At 40.1% G+C, this 19,358-nt stretch overlaps 1 protein-coding gene across 1 annotated transcript in view; it reads left to right on the top strand.

The window, feature by feature from the left end:
• The first annotated feature begins 706 nt into the window (after positions 1-706).
• Positions 707-19,358, top strand: part of PDE10A (phosphodiesterase 10A) — a 346,650-nt gene continuing 327,998 nt past the window's right edge. Inside the window, exon 1 of the mRNA XM_027729501.2 lies at positions 707-1,128. Coding sequence (XP_027585302.1) covers positions 1,038-1,128 — 91 coding nt within the window. The 5' untranslated portion in view covers positions 707-1,037. The remainder of the gene's footprint in view (positions 1,129-19,358) is intronic.

Raw genomic sequence — 19,358 nt, 5'->3', positions numbered from 1 at the left:
TGAGAATCTGCTCTTTAAAGTTGATCTGAAGGGGAAAGCAGAGACGAGCTTGTGCATAGTTTGGAGGGTAAGTTGTGTCCTCGCCCCCTCCTCCCTCCCCCATCCCCACTCCCCTGGGAATAAATATCCTCTAGAGAGCCTTGCTATCCACCCGTAAAGGGGGCAGGTCGGGGGGAACGGGACTCCCCCGGGAAGCGGCACATCTTGCTCCCAGGACTGAAAGGGTTACAAAGGGAGGGAGAAAGACCGACCGAGCGACTGCGGGGGTACTGACTTCACGGCGGAGTTTGCAAGGTGCGAGTTACCGGTGCCTCTTGCCAGGCGGCTGCGGCGCCGCTCCCGCGGGTGCCAGGTGGGGTGGCTGCAAACCACTGCCGAGACCCCTGCCCCCTGGCAACCTCCGGGGAGCCGAGGATCCCCGACTCCCAGAGCACATGACCCCTGCAGGGAATTAAGCCTCCCTACACCTACAGGCTCTAGTCATCCCACCTTCTCTGCTCCTGGTTTTCTTTTTAATCCTCTGATTTCCCCCCTCCCCCCATCCATTCAGCTTTTACCTTTTTTTTCCCCCTCCTTTTTTTTTTTTTTTTTTTTTTTTTAACCAGCAGGAGTCCTAACAGAGGAAAATAATATCAATCAGCTCTCTCCTTCCTCCCTCCCCCCAGTAAAAAAAAAAAAAAAAAAGCACCACCTGCTAACATTAGGAAAAAAACCACGGGACTATTACCTTTATCTTTAATTTTCACTGACACACTCAGATGAACAGGCAAGGAAGAGGGAGACCTCAACCAGCCCCTTTAGACGTGGGGCTGAATTGATGGGATTGTGATTTGTAGGATTTCTGCACTTAGTCCCTGCCTCCTACTTGCTCTCCAGCCACTCCAAAGTCTCTTCCCCTCTCTTTAAGCAGCGATTTCTTTCAATCTCTCTCTCTCCCTCCCTGTGTCTCTCTCCCTCACACTCTCCCTCTCTCTCTACATACACTCATCTCCCCGGAGAGAGAGAGAGGAGAAACTCAACTCCCAAACACCGACCAGATGTCGAAGAAACGCAAAGCCCTGGAGGGCGGCGGAGCCCGGCTCCCCCCCGAGGACCCCAGAGCCTGCTTTGGGGCCGGCGAGGAGCAAGGTAGGGCGGCGGAGGCCTGCAGGTGGCAGGCCGGTTGGCATCTGGGAGCCCACCGCAGGGACGTGTCGGCCTGGCTGGCCTCCTGCAGCCCACCGGCACTGGGGTGACTTTGACGTTTAGGCCAGGCTGCTCCCACCACCAGGGTTAAAAACTGCAGGGCTGCTCCCACCGCATCGTCACTGAACTTGTGAAAGGGGAAGGGTTAAGGGGAGCAAGGGGAAGGGGTGAGGGAAGGAGGTGTGGGAGAGTGGCTGAGGGGAATGGCAGGTCTGCCAAGCGGTCCAGACTCCCTTTCCCACTGCAGTTTGTCACTGGCATAGGCATAGCCACACTCCCTCATTGATTTGTAGCTTGTGTAAATCTGTTTGCAGTGCACTCCTAGCTTGGGCAGCGAATGAGCTATAGGCGTCTAATATATATGCTGTGGTTTTGCGTGGGTCCAGTTTCCTTCAGCAAGCCCCCATCCCTTGTACAATTTCAGTTGTGCCATGTTGGGGCTTCAAACACTGCCCTTGTAGCGTACACTTTGTATCCAGCTAAAGTTGGTTTTACTGTAATTTTCGAGTTCCAAGTGTTTGTGGTGAAAGCTGTTCTGTACTTTTTGACAAGATAATGTGAATGTAGCAGCTGAGAGGTGTAAAATCAGCTATGTACACAAGTGTGAAGGAGTTCTGCAGCCAAATTTCTTGTTGTTCAGCCAGCCCAGTGGGTTCTCTTCCTTTGTGATTATTTTAATGAGGTGGGCCCACATGAATCAAGCTGAGCTACAGGGCTCTGGGCTTGTGGCTGTAATGCAGAGAGGAGAGGAAAATACCAGTTGGTTTCAGAGCAGTGTTTCGGGCTGTTGTGAATGGCTCTGGTGGGAGATGGTGGGTGTGTGGTGGGTTCAGATGACGATGTGAGTATGTCTCTGTGCATGCTTGAATTCAGAAACACGATGCTTTTGCCTGGGTAGGTGTACACAGAGCACAGAGGAATGGAATGAGTGTGTTCTTCAACATGGAGTCTGTGGCCCTCTTTGTAAGAGATGTGAAGGATCCCAATGTCACAAGTCATCCAGACCATGAAATTCCCTTGCCACCACAGATGTTTCTGCTTTTTGCAAGGAAATGTTTCGAGCACAGTAGCTGGTGTGCTTTTCTGGTTTCATTGGAAAGGAGCACTGGTAGTAATTCACCATCTCTCTTAATAGATATGGTTTAGGGTTTATGTGGTTGTTGGTTTTAAATAGCTTGGTTCTCCCACCAGGAAAATAAGATTCACGTTCACATTTTCTTGTAATTTCTCTGCTTAAGACTAATCTTGACATGGGAGGGACGTTTTCAAACCCTGTGAATGACTTTATATGGATGACAGTATTCAGTGTTTTTGCAATGTGGAATTTTGCTGTTACTAACCTGGAAAATCTTACCCCTTTGTCAGCAATGGAGGAGTTTAAATACAGAAAGGCATTCGGCATAGATCTGAAAGTTTGGTATGGATTATATGTAATTTTATTTTAAATATATGCCAATAATGGGTGTAGAAGCACCTTACACATTTTTGTGATGTAGTGATGTTTGTCTGGTCTTCATTTTTTAAATGCCTTTTTTTTTTTAACTCCACAATAATATTTTCTATAACACTTCTGGTTATGTAACAAGAAACAGAAAACAAAATATAACTTTAACACAGAATTGCTTCTTTCCTGATTTCAATGTGTACAAAACAAATTAAATGGAAAGTGAAAAAATATTTAATAAAGCATTAATGTGTATCTAAAGAGAGTAGATAAGGTATCGTTTTCCTCATAAGGGGACACAAGGTATTTTGAATAACTGTGTTTTCACCTAGACAATCCAGGCTTGTGTCTTTTTTGACACAGTAAATAATGAAATTAGATTAAAAATATAGTTTTATTTCTGAGCTCAAATTTCTTTTTGTGAACTTTTGTTCTATTTATTTTCTCCCTCCTATTTTACAGGAAGGAATGTTGCTTGTTAATTACATTGTCTGTGACTACGTAACTGTAGAAACCATCAAGATTGTGCAATGTATCACAACGTTGTAGGGAATATATTTTTGTGTGAGATGGTGGATGTGAGCCTTTCTTAAGGCATGGCATGTGCAGGTAATTTTTTTGGATCAATCTGAAGCATTGCACGATGAAGCATTGTCCTCTTACAGCAGGTTTACTACCTCTGTGGAGAAGGCATACTTGCTGGTTTGGTGGGCAAGTGTGTAGTGTCTGCCCAGAAGTATGGAAAAGCCATGTAACACCTGGCTTTTAGCATCAAAATGTGTGTGCATTGGGAGCAGGGAGGCGAGGAAGGGGAAATGGGCATTAGCAAACTAAGGAAGAAAAATAGAGAGCTCAGATTTCTGGAGGCTGCCAAATCCTGTGGTCCTGCAGAAGTAGAATGTGGAAACCCTGCTGTCCTAGGCTAATGAGGTGACTTCTTTATGTGACAGAAGCATGAACGTGTGAAAGCCTGGATCCAGATCTGCCATCTTATGTTTCTATGTCACCTGGTAAGCTGGTGGCAAGTGCTGCAAACAGATGAATCTCAGGCCCTTTTGGGTCTGCCCTTCTGTTTTTAAATCTTAAGAGAGTGCGGACTAATTCTTAATTGCTCCAGACTGTGTTCGATATTTGGCCAACTGAAGTGTGCGCTTGCGGAGTTTCATTCAGCTCTTGTTTATCCTCACTTGGCAAAGCTGTGGGTGGACAGACACTATGTAGGCCACAATACAGATTTTTTCAAACTTCCTTCATGTGTTTGTGTTTTTATTCTCCAAAGTATTTATGAAGGACCCTGTAATCCATACTGTAACCTCGTCTTTTATTATGGGGTCTGATGCTGTACATTTCAAGCCTTACTGGTGTGGACAGGAGGTAAGGCATGGGGCTATTTCGCATCTCCCACTTTCTCAGCAGCGAGACCCTGAACCTGTCTAATTCAAGGCACTTCACTGCTTCACTTTATTAGGAGGTGAGCTTGTAAGGCTCATTCCCATAAACTCTGGAGACACAGTGGCATTTCCATGGAGAATTCAGGTTTTTACATGAACTGAATCGTCCCTTTCTTTCCATTGATTGTGCATGAAGCCTAGGGTAACTACAGTGATTTATTTGCACAGATCATAGTGTGAGAAATTCCAGCAAAGCTGATAAGGTCTTAGCAGAGAAACCAGATATGGTTGTTCAGTGTGATACCCAGCGTGGAGAAGGTGGTATTTGTCTGTTGAAACTCAGCTCTCTGCACTCCCTTTATAGTCAGGAAGCAGAACATTTCTAGGGATCAATTCATCTCTTCCTGAAGAGGAAGTCTACATTTAGTCAGCAGAATCAGATCTGAAAAGTGCTGTTTCTGCCAACTGAATATAAAGGTAGTCCAAACATCTAGCATGGATGTAGACAGCTGTATTTCAGCAGATGACTCCTGACTTTTGACCAGATCTTTCAGGCTTCAGTGCAAGTCAAATGACAAAGATGTTTTTCAGCTGAATTTGAAGCAGAGGTCTTTTCTTCTGGCAATAACCCTTTTTCTCAAAATTGTAGCACAAAAAGATGGAAGAAGGGTCCTGTTTCTGTGAATTACCATTTCTATGAATGTGTTGAAAGCTAGTGTGGAAGATGTGAAAATGGAGGGTGTCGGTTTAAGAACAAACAAATGAAATGTGGATACTTCTCAGGACCAAATGCAATATGATATTGTGCCTAAATTATACAGTAATGCTTCTCAAAATTATTCAGCAGTTCCTGGATATAGTGCAATACATTATTTTGGAAATTTTCTTTCAGAGATTTTTGAGCATGACGGATTCAGGAAAGGAGGAATCTCTAAATTCTCATTGGACTTCTCTTTCTCTATTTGGATTATGTATGAAGATAAATAAATGCATTTCTTCTTCCCTTGTAGTTCAGATGGTCTCCATTGCCACAAATATGAGTGATAGTTGAGAGTTTTCTGCGCTTTACAAAATCGGTCTCTAAAGAGAGAACTGTTGTGAAACTCTTCCAGAGGCAAAGTTGAACTCCTGTCTGCCCAAGAGTAACTTTTAAGACGTAACTACTTTTTTTGAATTCAATGAAACTGACCATGTGCATAAGAAAGCATTTTCAAGATTTTGATGGTCTTAATTACTATTAGTCAAAGCCCTCTTGAGGGTCACTTCTGTGCAAAGGATACTTTCCTAGTAATTACTAGGGGGAGCAGTTTATACTAAACTATTCTGTCTGATTAACACTTGATGATTTGTGTGAGTGCTTAACATTCTAGTTTGTTTTGAAATTTGCTATTAAGTAACTGATTATTATTAAATCTTAATTTGGGATCATCAGACACAGGAAACCAAGTTCTGTCTTGTCATTGAAAAGTTACATTAATGTAATGGAAATTGGCATTGAACCCCACTTCTGAATTACAGTTTTCCACATAGTTGGTCTTCATCAATGCTATTAGTTACAGTATTTAGTCCATTTGTTGTTTTATCACACAAGTGAATATTGGGATTCCTTTGGGCTCTGAACACTGTTGTTGATCTTCATGTTTCCCTGATACGGGTAGAAAAGCAAAACAGTTCTTCCCTTGGCAGTTCCTCATTTGTGAGTGTGATTTGAGGCTTCAGTTGCTCTCATACTCATATTTCTCCATTGTCTGTGTCCTGACTACTATTCTTTTCTTTCCACTTAGCTTCTGCTCCCTGAAACAAACAAGCCCTCTCTGTCTCTGGATCACACTCTGGAAGATTTGGCTAATCAGAGTAAGGTGTTTAGTGACAGAGGCTTATATATTTGTGAGAGCATGGGAAAGAGAAGGGAATTATTGTACAGCTTGGGTTTTGTGCCGATACTGTAGTAACAGAAAAAAGTGATCCTCTCAATTCAGTTCACAGGAAAAAGTTTCTGTCACAAGGGGAAAAAAAAGTAAAAAAAAAAAAAAAAAAAGACAAAAAGATTGCAGCAACAGCTTTTTAAGGGTTTTGTTAAAGAAAAAGAAATCATGCCTTCCAAAGCTGATTAGCTTAATGGTTACTGATAGTTTCCTGTGTTAGATTTTTAATTTCTTATTTTTTTACCTCTTTCTTCAGAGACAGTCAAGGATCTGCCTTCCAGATGCTGTGAACCATATACGGGGTCTAATTTTTGGTTTCAGTGGATCAGATTTAACATGCTGGAAAAGATGACAATTTTACCAACCCATTTCAATTTGTGTGAAGATGCAAACTCAGTATGCTGGAAAGTTGTAAAGCTAAGGAGAATTCAAAATGTTTGGGAAGAGAGATTGGGGGCAAAGTATATATATGCTGTTGTTGAAGAGCTCTCTGGCAAAAATGTCTTCCTTGGGTGTTGTTGCTGGCATGTCTTCCCATCCACTGTTTCATAAAGACTGTTGAGGACCTTTTCTGTTTCCACTTTTTCTGTTTCACACATAGAAACGTATGCTAGTGTGTGCTTGGGTATAAGTTTATGAGCCTTGTTTGAAGTAAAATACAAAGGCTAATGCTTGAGCATTATGCTGAGTCTGTGTTTCCATGTAGAGGGGAGGACTTTCCTGTCCAACAGTGCAGTACTCCCTAGTACATCTTGGTCTCAAGCTGCTGCTAGCAAGACGTGAGGTCACTCTATGCATTCCAGGGGAAAAAGCTGTCCCAGCTGATGTAAGAGGCAGCCACAGGGAAAGGAGTGATACTTTAAGTATCTGACAGAGTTGCTTTATTTGGAAAGTGTGACTTTGGGTGAATTACTGACTTGCCCTATAAATAAATTTATCCAAACATTTGAAAAATGGAGATGACTTCTTAATTATTTGTGGGCACTTAGATATTTCAGCTATGCTCTTCATGTAGCATGAATGGTAAAGCTATAAAAATGCCTAGTGAGACAGAAATTGTAATTTAAGCAAAAAGCAATGAAGAAGTCTCCTGATTAACTATTAAAACTGGTGCTTTGGTTAAATAACCAGCATTTCCAGGAAAAACATATCTTGAAGCTTGGTAATAACTGTTTGAGGGCTCCATGAAGTTGAAGGGTAGTTAATGCAAAGATAGTGCTGTAATCCCTTTTCCTCCTGGCTGTGAGTGCAAGATATTAGTCCATCTTAGCTGGCCCAGCCTGCAGATAGTGATACTGCAGTGTACCAGTAAGTGTTAACTCAAGGTAGCAACTGCTATTAAATGGAGTCAGCTGTTGGCTGAGTCCACACCTGGTGGTTGCTGTCTCCCTGCCTAGAAAGGCAATGGGGAGAGAGCAGCTCTGAAAATGATCTTCAATGAAGAAATCATCCTGACTGCACAATGAGCCTGAGTGGCCTCCCAGAATGGAACAGGACTAGTCTTTGGAGAGTCCTGTCCTCACCCGGCCTCAGGTGCTCCCCTGACTGGTAGAGGTGCTGCCTGGGAAATGGAGACCCTGGTTGAAAAAAAAGGAAGACCCTTGATTTAGGATGCCTTCTAAAACTTGCAGAAAAAGCTGAATAGGGAGGGCAGTCATAAAGCTGAGAGGTTTATAAAGGAAGTGAAGTAAAAAATGTAAAAACTTTGCAGATTTCCTTTAATTTCTGGTAGAATGAAAATCTGTATGAATCTCCATGATTTAGTAGCAATTGTTTCTGTTTGCTTTTAGTAGCCACTTTCCTCATTCTGCACATAAATAAATGAAGCTGCTTCCCTATTCCTAGTCAACCAAGGAATGCATATCTAGCCTTACTATGAAATGTATGATGGAGGGTTCTGATCTCCCTTTTACAGTGTTCCTATTCACGTGATCACACTGTGTTGGTAGGATGCTATGTTTTATTGATGATACCACCTTACCATGGTTTCTGAACATATCTGTGCTTCTGTGTGGGAAAGGAGGAGAGATACACAAGGCAAGTGACACGAAAATGCAAATGTATGTATTTTTTAAAGGCATTGTGTTGTTAATATACAAAAATAGAAACTCTAATCTCTAATGAAGCGTTTGTTTATTAAGGAAGTCACTTTGTGTTTTCACCTTGTGGCCTTAAAGTTTCTGTACTGTTTGAGCATAATCTTGTTTTTAAGTTACTAGTGATAATGCAGAAAGCTTGGCAACCCAGTAAGCAACAGTTGTGACTTTATGCTGGAGGAGGAGAAGAGAGATGCTGTCTGGGTTTGATGGGCTAGAATACAGTTGGTTTGTGTGTTTATCACTTCAATCACAGTGCGACGGCTAATAATGTTGACATTTAAGATGTGCCCATGCACTGGGCAATTGAGCTTTTGCTCCTAAGTTCATCTCTAGTACGTCTGCTTAACATGTGGAATGAGCAGCTGTATTTCAAGTGTCAAGCTGTATTAAAGCCATCCACACTGTGTTTTAGTTGAGTACTGATCTCAGTTGAGGGGCAGCTGGTAATAGATTGATTCTTACATTGTTCAGGTAGTGTTGGGCCCAAATATAATACAGGAAAGTTAAAACCAGTACAATGCAGATCAGAGGTGGAGGAGTCATACATGATAGCAGTATGAAATGATAATTACAACAAATGAAAGAGGAAACAAAGATAATTCTCAGATAGTACCTGGAAAGCACAAACAGACATCCAGCCTTCAGAGGGAAGCTTACTTAAATTTAGAGATGAAGGTAGAAAAATCATAGAGTGAAAATGTTAAGGCACGTGGAGAAGGCAACCTTTGAATGAGCAGAGACTAAATGTCAGAAGATCACTAACTTCAAGAATAACCCTTTTTCATTCATGATTATGCACTTTTCTTAATCCTTGTGTACCTGTTAGGTTAGTGTAACAAATCAGTATCTATGCAAGATAAGCAGTTTAACTATTCCGTTTGTGATCAGTGATTAGCTTTCTAGGCATTGCCCATGGAAAGTCTGTTTTATTTTTCTCATATTGTTTATTTGCCTGCATTATTTTTCTGACATATTTCCTTTGGTACAGATACAGCCAAGATAGGCTTATGGTGACTATAATTATTATTCAGGCTTTGCAGATCTGCTCTGTATGTTGTTAATCACTTTCTAATGTTATGTTTTGTAACTAAAGATTGCAAATTAGTTGAGATGGTAGGTCTCTGTTTTAACTGCCCGTGCAAGTTCTCCAGCTGTCTTTGGGGAAAAAAGTTAATAACCTGGCCAGAAATAGGACTAGGAGCATTCACACCTAGAGGCTGCATAGAAACAATTGAGTAAGTGGCCTTTCTCCTGCTTTACAGCTCTTTTGTGCCATCTATATAAGACTGCATGAGTACTTCTACTCCCTTTCCAAGCCAAACCAGAAACAGGTTCCCAGAGTCATATTGTGGCTTGTCTGGGAAGTGGTAACCAACAGTTGAACATGCCTGCAGAGTATGAAGAGCATCCTTAGCTGTGTGGAGTGGGCTGTGGACAGTTCTCTCTTCTTCGTTGATCTTCCTTGATTTCTTAAGGAACTCAGTAACTTCTTGGAAACAAAAGAAATGTTGTGCAGGCCAGTTTTTGCATTTGTTAAATCGAGGCCTTGCCTTCAGTGTTTTGGGGATATTGGTGGATTTTTTTGTTTCTTTTGCTTTGTACTTTTTACAGTCTGTGATGAACTGCAGCATTTTCTTGCAGTGGAACTTCTGATTCCAGGAGATGCTTCTCCGGCCTGTGTAGGGTTTTGAGGCAAATCATGTGGATTGCGTTAGATTCTGGTCATGGTACCTGAAATAGGCTAATTCGTAAGATCCAGATACTTTGCTGCAGAAGGTCCTGTTTGAATGTTGGTCGTTACTGTATTACTTGTCCTTTGACTTGCATAGCCTGTTAATTTTGAACTATATATGCTTATCTTAGCACAAGAAGTTTGAAAATACTTGGGATTTCAGTGCCATGTGCAAGAACAACATGCTGAGATTTAGGCAGAGAGGTGCACATGAGAAACAAACATTTGACTAGATGAAAGGCCTATAGTTGGCAATAGCAGCATACAGCTCTCCAGATTTAAAACTACAAAGGAAGACAACTGTGATCCAGTCACACACCTTCCTTTGCCATATCTTGGGGAAAGAGAGACCCATTGCAATTAGTCTGCATAGACAGAGAAAAAGCTGTGTGAAATACAAAGCCACAGTCCTGACTGGTGGTAGCTAGTGCTTCCAAAGAAACCTAAATGTACACCTCTGCTAATGCTGCACATGCAGTTTTGGAAAAGATTTTAATGAAGATGTGAAGCTTCTAAATTCAAGGAATGGGTGGATTAACGCTGGGAAGAGACCGATATACATATGTGTGCTGTATACAATATTTTTATTGGGTTTTGAGGGGCCAAAGCGTCTAGATAATCTTTTATCTAGGCCTATGAAGCTAATAATGTAAGTGGCTTCTAGTATGCCACTGTCACATTCTCACAGAATGCTTTTGACAGATGCCATTCCTTCTGCAATTGCAATGCAGGCATTGAGTGTTCCCAAGATTTTCTTTGGCAGGCCTATGTCTTGTTGCCTTCTCCTTCTATCACTCCCAGGTAAATGGACAGTAATTGGGAAAAGGCTGAACCTCACTGGTTCTTAAAGGCAGAATATGCATGACACTTAACCTTTTTTAAATCATTAAAGAATTATCACAGTCATTTTTGGTGGGGAAAGTACAGAATAAGAAGTGCTAATCCTAAAGTATTGTATATTTTTAATGTGGGATTATAATAGACTATGAAGAAAGGAAGAAGAAAAAAAAAAGTAAAGCTTAAAATGAAGGAATATTTAATTTTATTCAGGAAACTTTTTGGCAAAAATCCCCTGGATCTGCACAGAACCTACAGATTTAAGATATCTTTGCACAGCCAGAGGCTGAGATCATGGCTGTCTAACTACAGTTGGATATTCTCATATCTGCCAAGTTTAGCCTTAAATAAATAAATGAAAAAAAGGTCATACTTCTTGCTTTGTTCAAACTCTTGAAATGTTTCTAACTTAATATTCTGGAGGATAGTGACTGGCCTTTGAAGACTGTTCTCCTGCTTAAAATCCTACATGGAACCAAGAAAGTAGCTGTTTAAATGAAGCCATGAAATGTCTGAAGGTGCTTTCAGGAACCCCTTAAAATGACCCTAGTTCAAGAAATATGCCCTACTTACTGCCAGGAGTGCAGTAAAGTGAATCACTGGAAATCTATTAGTTGTGGGCAATTGCAAGCACGTTACCCAACATTAACCCACAAAAAAGGAAAATTAACACAGTTAAGAGTAGTTCTTGCCAGAGAAAGATGAACAAATAGGAGCAGAAGCTGAGTGGGAAGCTTCTAGCAGCAGGAGGGGGGAACTGTAAAGATCATCTGTTCAGACATGCTTTTTCACTTCTCCCCCCGCAACTCCCCAGGTCTCCCTCTCTCTCTCTCTCTCTCTCAATCTCTCTTAATTTTAAAGACACAGATGCAAATATACCTAATTGCTACTGTGAAATCTGTAATAGGAATCAACTAGCTAGGAGGCAGTTTTCAAGGACCACTGTGACTGAGGGTAATGTTTTTACAATGAGGTCATGTCCAAAGGCAGCCTCAGCTGATGGCAAGCTTGTACTTTAGCTCTGAATAAGCACCTTGTCTTGCATGGTCCCTGCTCCATAGAGCCTGAAATCTAATAAATCTGGCACACACATACAGGGCTGTATTTTTAAAATTGGTCATTTAATGGTTCTTAGGTTTGGTTTTTTTTGTGCGTTTGAAGTCATTGAACTCTTTCTTCTTTATCTCCCTCTATTTACTCATCTCTTAGTCCTTCAGTAAGCTGGTTTTGTGCAAAGTAATTTTTTTTTAACTCACAGAAGTACTATCAAGTCGTGTGAAGACAAACATGAGATCAACAGAAGGGAAGCAACAAACAGGGCAGTATGTGTTTTCTGGTAGGTCTGCAAAGAGAATCACAGAATCACAGTTGGAAGGGACCCACAAGTATTATCAAGTCCAGCTCTTAAGTGAATGGCCTGTATGCGAATTGAAGCCATGACCGTGGCATTATTAGCACCATTCTCTAATCAACAGGAAGTCTCGTCTGCTTGCTCCTACCTTCTCCTTTATTTACTGTTTTCTGATACTATTTGCCTTTTCCTCAGAAATGCCCACCTCTGTGGAAGTCAGCTCCATCTGTGCTCTGTGACAATGTTGCCATTAAAAGGGCGGGATGGATTATGGAGCATGTAGGTGAGATGAAAGTACCCAAAGTCAAAAAAAGCTCAGGCAGGATTTGGCCAGAATGTTTTGCATCAAGATTGTAAGCCAAAAAGCTAAGTAAAAATTTCTTGCCTGGTTGATGTATGTTCATAGTCATGACAAAACACATAGTGCCTGATGTGACATTTTTTGACCTCCAAAGCAATGGCCTCTCTTTCCCAATACATACAGGCTTAGGTCTTTGCAGGCTTGTCATGACTCAGCTTGAATGACACCAGTCAGTTTAGACAAATTAAAATGTGAAATAGCTCATGGTTCATTCTGGTATGGTAAGATGGCCCTTTGCACTATGCTCCTGTTTGGGGGTGACTCTTCTTCACCGAGTTTAATATCCTATCTCCTTTTAGTAAAACCAAAAGTCAGTATTTTTAAAAGTAATTATATTAGACATACAGAAATTGTTTGATCATCCTTTCCGTTTGAAAATACATTTCTTTAAAAGTAATAATAGTCTTAGTATTTTACTCTACTGTGACAAATTTCTCCATTAGCTCCAAAAAAGAGAAGAGAAGGTCCTTCACTCACTAAAACATGTTTCTCAGGGTATTTAGAGACACCCTTTGTTTATCATCAGGGAGAGTTTTTTTCGGGTGATTGCATTTTTTCTTTCTTTTCTGCTGCCCACTAAATATAGTGGAAGAGAAACAAAACCCACTTGGTGATTCGCAAGAATGGTTTCCTGGTGGGGTTTGTTTTTTACCTCAGTTTTTTTGTTGTTGTTGTTTGTTTGTTTGTTTTGTAAATTTGTAAATAGTGAAAAAATTTACTAAAATTTTGTAATTTTTTGTAAATTCCTTACAAAGGAATTTAAAAAAGATAATGGGCTTGGGTAAGTGTTACTGAGGAGGAAACCTTGAAGGCTATTGTAGTACAAGTTGTGTTTGACCAATGGAGCTTTTTGCTACTGGTTGTGGTGCAAAGAAGAACGTGGAGGGTTTTTCAGCATGGCTCTTGAAATACGAGTAGAATTTTCTTCCTTACAATAAATTAAAAAAAAAAAGATTTTTACACAGATTTATTGAGAGTAGAAATCCAGGAAAAGATTCGGATCAGACATGACTTTGTTTTACAGCTCCCTCCACCATATTTCTGGTGTTTCAAGTTGGATTCTTCCTTTTTAGTTTTTCTGTCTAAAATGATCCTTCAAATTCTCTTATGGGACGTTGTCAGTGCTTTCCTCCTCTCCGATTGTTGACGCCTAATTTAGAAAATTTGAGTTAGTGCTACAATAACATATAAGCTAATGATTTTCTTTAACCATTTTCTTCCATCCTCTAGATGTGTCTGGAATACCATATAGTACAGAAACTTCATTTTGAAATGAGTGCTGGGCTGGACTATATAAAATCTATAACTACTTGGATATCAGTTGGAGATAAAAGTCATGTCAGGTCATCACTGGAAACTGCTGGCAAAGCTCTGCTTTTCAGTAACTTTTAGTTCTCTTAAACTTTCTCATTTTATTAGAAAATAATAAGAGACAACTAATTAAGTAACTCCTCATCTACTTTACATCCTTGCATAAAAGGAAATGCCATGATGGTGCTGTTAGAAGTGCTGTTGAACTGTACAGCTGTGGTACTGGCAGTTATTAGAGATGGAATGTGTCTGGGGCATGGCATTTGTAAAACTTCAAAAGTTATTGCTGAAGTCCTGCATAAGTTTTTAATATTTGCGATGATATACCTACATGGTATTAGTACCAGGTTAGGCTTATGGATTTTTTTGTGCTTTTTTTTCTTGTTGGTGTTCTTGTGGTTTGTTTTGTTTTTTTTGTAAGTAGTTTTTGTTCCTTAACTGTCAAGTTATGCCTCAGAAGGCTCCACTCGTTTTTATTTAAATTATGACCAGCCATGATGGGTCTTACGCTATCATGACCAGCCCTTCAGCTGAGCTCGAAAGCTATAAACATCTTCAGCTGTTTCCGCAGCTGAATGAACTTGACAAAAGCAGACATTCTCTCTCACAGGTTGCTAATCACTGAGGAGCACAAAGACATCAAGGCAATGCTGAACAGTCCCAAATGCTCCTCGCGCTGCCTACATGTTTTTGTAGTTGTACACATCTTTGTTCATTTTACTTTCTTCTGCTTTTTCAGTCCGGTAAAAACTCTTCTTCTTCCTTGTCCTCTTTCTAATCTACCCTGCTCTTCTTAGAATTTGGTTTGTAGAGCATGGTCATCTTGTCAGATCTGGGACTTGGTGAGGAGTGGAGTTAAGGAGTGAAAAATGAAAGAGAAAATAATTTTAGTGTCATCTCCATCTCATTCTGCAGACTGAATTCTGCTATTTCTTATATTGTTGTTTTCATTTGGGCTTTTGTATTTTAAGATAAGTTAGGAGTTTTTCAGATGGCAGAAGATGAGAAACACCTAGTCTAAAAAAACTGTCTAAATTATCCAGGTGAAGCAGATGATACTTTGTGTGAGTTCAAAGTTGTACTGAAAGAATGGGGGAAATGGTTACAAGAGCAGAGCGATATATATATATATATAAAAATATGTATGGGTAATAATAATAAAAATAATTTGCTATATTCATCAAGTCTGAAACCTCTCTGTGGAAAAACTGCTTTTGTCCTTTTTTTTCCTCTTACCCCAGGACGACTCAGCTTGACTATTGGTATTGGCTAACAGCAGGCCATAACTTCTCCACCTGTCAGAAGAGATATTTTAGTTGCTTGAATTTATAGAATTTATTTTTTTTTTACTTCTTTAAGAAAATGATTTCTACTGGCCTACCACAAATGATATAAAATTGGTAATTTTAGATACTATATTGATATTTACCTTCGTTTTCCAAATCTAAATTATTAAGTGCAATACTTTAAATTTTAACATAGCTAGGAATAGAATTTTATTTCTGCAATCAACATTGTCCTTGCTGACATGGTACAGAATATGGTACATGAAATTAAGCCACATCCTTACACAGGGGAAAATTGTTAAAGTTAGAAATCACAGAATAACAGAATATTCTGAGTTGGAAGGAACTCACAAGGATTATCAAGGCCAACTCCTGGCCCCACACAGGACCATCCCCAAGAGTCAGACCATGTGCCTCAGAGTATCATCCAAACACTTCTTTGTCAGGCTTGGTGTTATGACCACTTCCCTGGGGAGCCTGTTCCAGTACCCAAACATCCTCCGGGTGAAGAACCTTTTTTTAATATCCAGCCTAAACTTCCCCTGACAAATATTGCATTTACCAGTACAATTGGGCTCTGCTTAATTGCTCTAGAGCAATGAATGGATGTTGTTTGGGAAAGGGAGTGTGGGATGAGCATTCAACTACTGTTCTCACCCTTGCTTGAGCTGGTGAGGGGCCTACTATGAATGTTCTTGTTATAATGTTTAAAGTGATGGAATTGAATCTGACATGAGACTCTAAGCAACAGTTATTGGAATAAATACTTTCGAATATAGTGTGTAATAAATAACCCCCCACGTTTTTGTTTAATAAACTGTTATGGCATTCAAATGTCTTCTGTTGTCTTTTAATGAAGATTTCACATTTGAAACACATTATGCATGTTGTGAGAGTTCTTTCACTCCAGAAGGTGTATTATCCACATTATCTTTATTGTGAGTGGTCTTCTTTCTTTAGTAGGAGTAGCAAGCAGCCATATTCTCTGCTTTAATAGTTCTACCTTTACATTAGTATAGGAGTCAATTCTATTTGAAAGTCTGGCTTCTGAGTTTTCCAAACCTTTTTTTTTTGTTCATTTGGGGAGATTTTCTTTTGCCTGTAATGTGGGTCATTTATCTTATGATAGCTTGAACAGATGCTTTATTTCGAGGTTACTGAATTCTCCTGCTTCTTGTCTAAGCAACAGACAGTTAATATAAACAGCCCCTTCCCCCTGGAAAATCTTTTGGATTGCCTTGAAGTGAAAGGGATTTTTTTTTTTTCAATTTTTTTGGGGGGTGGGGGGAGGTGGGTGGGTTGAGGGAGACAGGATTGTTTGGTTTTAAATAAAATAGACATTTGAGACATGGTTTATATTGTGTTTACTCAAACTATCTCCCAGCACTAGGATATGCTGGAGGATGACTATCACTGAGCAGTGATTGCTTTAGGAAAAGAGCCTGTAATTGATTTTGTTCCCTTCCCTTCACGTTTTCACATTTATGTAGGGATCAAAGAGGTAGGTTCTGTCAGCGGTTCATGGCAGGACAGCATTGGAAAAGACAAGACCAGATGCTTCTCAGCTTACATTATTTAGGTCTTATATCCTAAGAAGAGACCAAAGACAGCATGAGAAATGTTACCTGTTGTTTCCTGGCGGGCTCACTGAACATCTAAGTGCTAGATGGAAGGGCCAGCTTCCATGGTGTTCCAACAAAAGGAAAGCTGAAGGCACAGTTGCTAGTCAATTTGTAAAAGGCAAATATTTTTTCTGAGTTTTGCTAACTGTATGGACCACTTGTCTGTAATTTTTAGGTTGAAGTCAAAGAGCATAGTCTCTCAGCCACCTTTACAAATGATCTCTCTACTTCTAGCAACCTGCTCCACTGAAATAGTTCCGTTCTGGTCTTTTTTTGTTGGAAACAAACTCAATTTGTCGCTGGAAGGTTTTGGGACATTGCTAGCAATGAAGCAGTAGGACAGCATTTGGGGATTAGCCACTGTCCAACTGTCTTTCATTTGCTGGTATCTCTCTATGGTGATGCTCCTCTTAAACATCTCTTTCCTTTAAGGCTTACATTCAAAATGAATGTTTATTGCAATAGCTTAATAAAGAAGTCCCAACTAGAATATCATGGAACTTCTTGCATTTGCTTCTAACAGTCCTCATATGATTTTTTTTTCACTAATAATTTGAAGAATCCTTGTTACTTGCACAAGTTTTCTGTCTCAGTTTAGTTACTATTAGGGCAGAGACAGCAGCTACAATTAGGTGAAATGTGTGTGGTGTGAAATGTGGAAGAAGCTTAATAGGAAAAAATTGGATCTTCAATTTCACTGAGGCCAGGTGGTCATGGAGCAGACAGGTTTCTCTATCCCAGAGTTTGCTCATGCCACTGCAGATACTACTGGCTGAATGTACTGAAGACAGGCAGTCAGTTCTAGGGGATTTCCTTTCAGCAAAGGCTGATATGCAGAGCTCTCTTACACTTGAGGTTTTTGCTTGTCTAAACACTCTCTGCTTTGCAGCGATGTTTAAAGTTTGCTGGCTAGTCCTGCTGGAAATATATGGTTCCTAGGCTTTTGAAGGGTAATTTCTCCAGTTAGATACTTTTCTTTCACTTGTTAATAAAATTATTTAGTTGCCTGCGAAGATTCTCAGCAGTGGCTCCATTTTCCAAAAGAGGGAGGCGAACACCCTTCCCAAACTCTTTGCTATGAGTGAAAGCCCTGGTAAGTAACATTATCCCAATTTCTGTACAAACAGAAGTCATGTAACAGTTTCTTTGTCAAAGAGTATGCAGATCAAAACAAAAAAAAAAACCTGCTAAGAAAGCGAATATTTAGGTAAAGCTGGAATCTGGATATATTTAAGCCTTTCTTAAAGTGCACACCAACTTAATCATCTTGAGAAGAAAGCAACAAAATATCCACTATCTGTTGGTTCCTTTCTTAGGAATGGATTTGGGTTTGGTCCACTCTATGCTGATCAGAAACTCTCCTAAATTTGGAGACTTTCCAGTATTAGAGATGCTGAGGTTTGTGTTTTGACTCTGTCTCCAGGGAGGAATTTGCATCAATTCTTCAGGACCGTTGTGAGCTCCTGTGTGGCAGTATCACCTGAGGGATCTCTGTGGTACAAAAGCTAGACATAGACTTCTATTCTCATCTGAGGGAAAGAAAGAGCAGTGGTTTAACGAGACATTTAACCAGGGGAGGTATTTTATAGAGTTCAAACACCTTTGTGAGTAATAGCAACCTTCTGCTCTGGTTTGTGGGGAGTGGGTACTGTAACATTCCCTTAAATGCCGAAAGTGCTTAAACTTTTCTTTTGATCCTGTTCCTTCCAAGTCCAGCATGCTGCTTTCAGCAGCACTTTTGAGATCCCTAACAACAAGGTGGTCTTTCTGTTTTCTCTGTGTTTTGTCCAACCTGTCTTTTACACACCGGAACCAAATTTTCAGGCCTCTTTTAGACCCCTCTGTCCTGAGACTGCATTTTAAGGGGTTTGCCCCAAATATTAAAATTGTACCTTTTTCCTTTTTGACTTATGAAATGAAAGTATAGTCAGTCAAGGTTTTGAAGTGTAGATCTCTTTATTTTCTTTTAATTATTATTAGACTTTTTAAAAAAAGGTTCTTTCTATGTGTCCATTTGCCTAAACACTCCTCAGTCAAAGAACAGTGAAGTGTGAAGTTATGAACAATGAGGGAAACCTACGGTACTTGCTGGACTCATTGGGTAGTTTGTGGTAGGCTGCCCATTGCAAAACATGCCTTGGCCCTGCCTATGCAATATGCAATGGATTGCTAGAGGCTTGACTGCTGTAATTAGTGGCAAAATAGATTCTTTTTCTGTGGGGAATATAGCAGTGAAAGGAGAAGGGATGGAGGGGAAAACAAACTAATGTTAGGTAGGTGGTAGCAAAAACAATGGCCTATGTGTGAGGAGTGTGTTCCTAGAAAGTCTGACTGACATGTCTGGGGCTGAGGTGGGGCATATTTGACTGGCTTGGGCTCAGAGATTAATAGTCACAGATGGTTCACATGGTTTTCTCATGCAGGAGAAGGTATGAAGCATATCTGTGTTTGTGTGAGAGAGCGCCAGAGCTTGAAGGATTGATTACGTGCGAGAAGCTTAAATGTGAGTGCAGTGTTTGTGTGCAAGCATGCAAAGGCAGGAATGTTTGTGTCAAATGATGTGTGTGTGAGGGAACTTGTTTAGCTGTATATATACACACACAAGGGATGTTCTCATGTTGATATTGTAGTAAGAGAGAGGACCTGAACATATTTGTGTAGGCTGATACATTTTGTTGTTATTTTTTTTTTAAAACTGATGTAACTTCCCTCACTGTAAAAATATAAAAGCTGCAAAGATGTATTTCCCTGCTGAAGTGTTCTTTCCAACAAATATTTTAAGTTCTTGAAACATCATTAGTTTTAATAAAACAT

The sequence above is a fragment of the Pipra filicauda genome, unplaced genomic scaffold (assembly GCF_003945595.2).
Source record: "Pipra filicauda isolate LSUMZ 115617 unplaced genomic scaffold, ASM394559v2 scaffold367_size712859_pilon, whole genome shotgun sequence".
Lineage (NCBI taxonomy): Eukaryota > Metazoa > Chordata > Aves > Passeriformes > Pipridae > Pipra > Pipra filicauda.
This window is presented reverse-complemented; position numbering and strand designations above follow the sequence as displayed.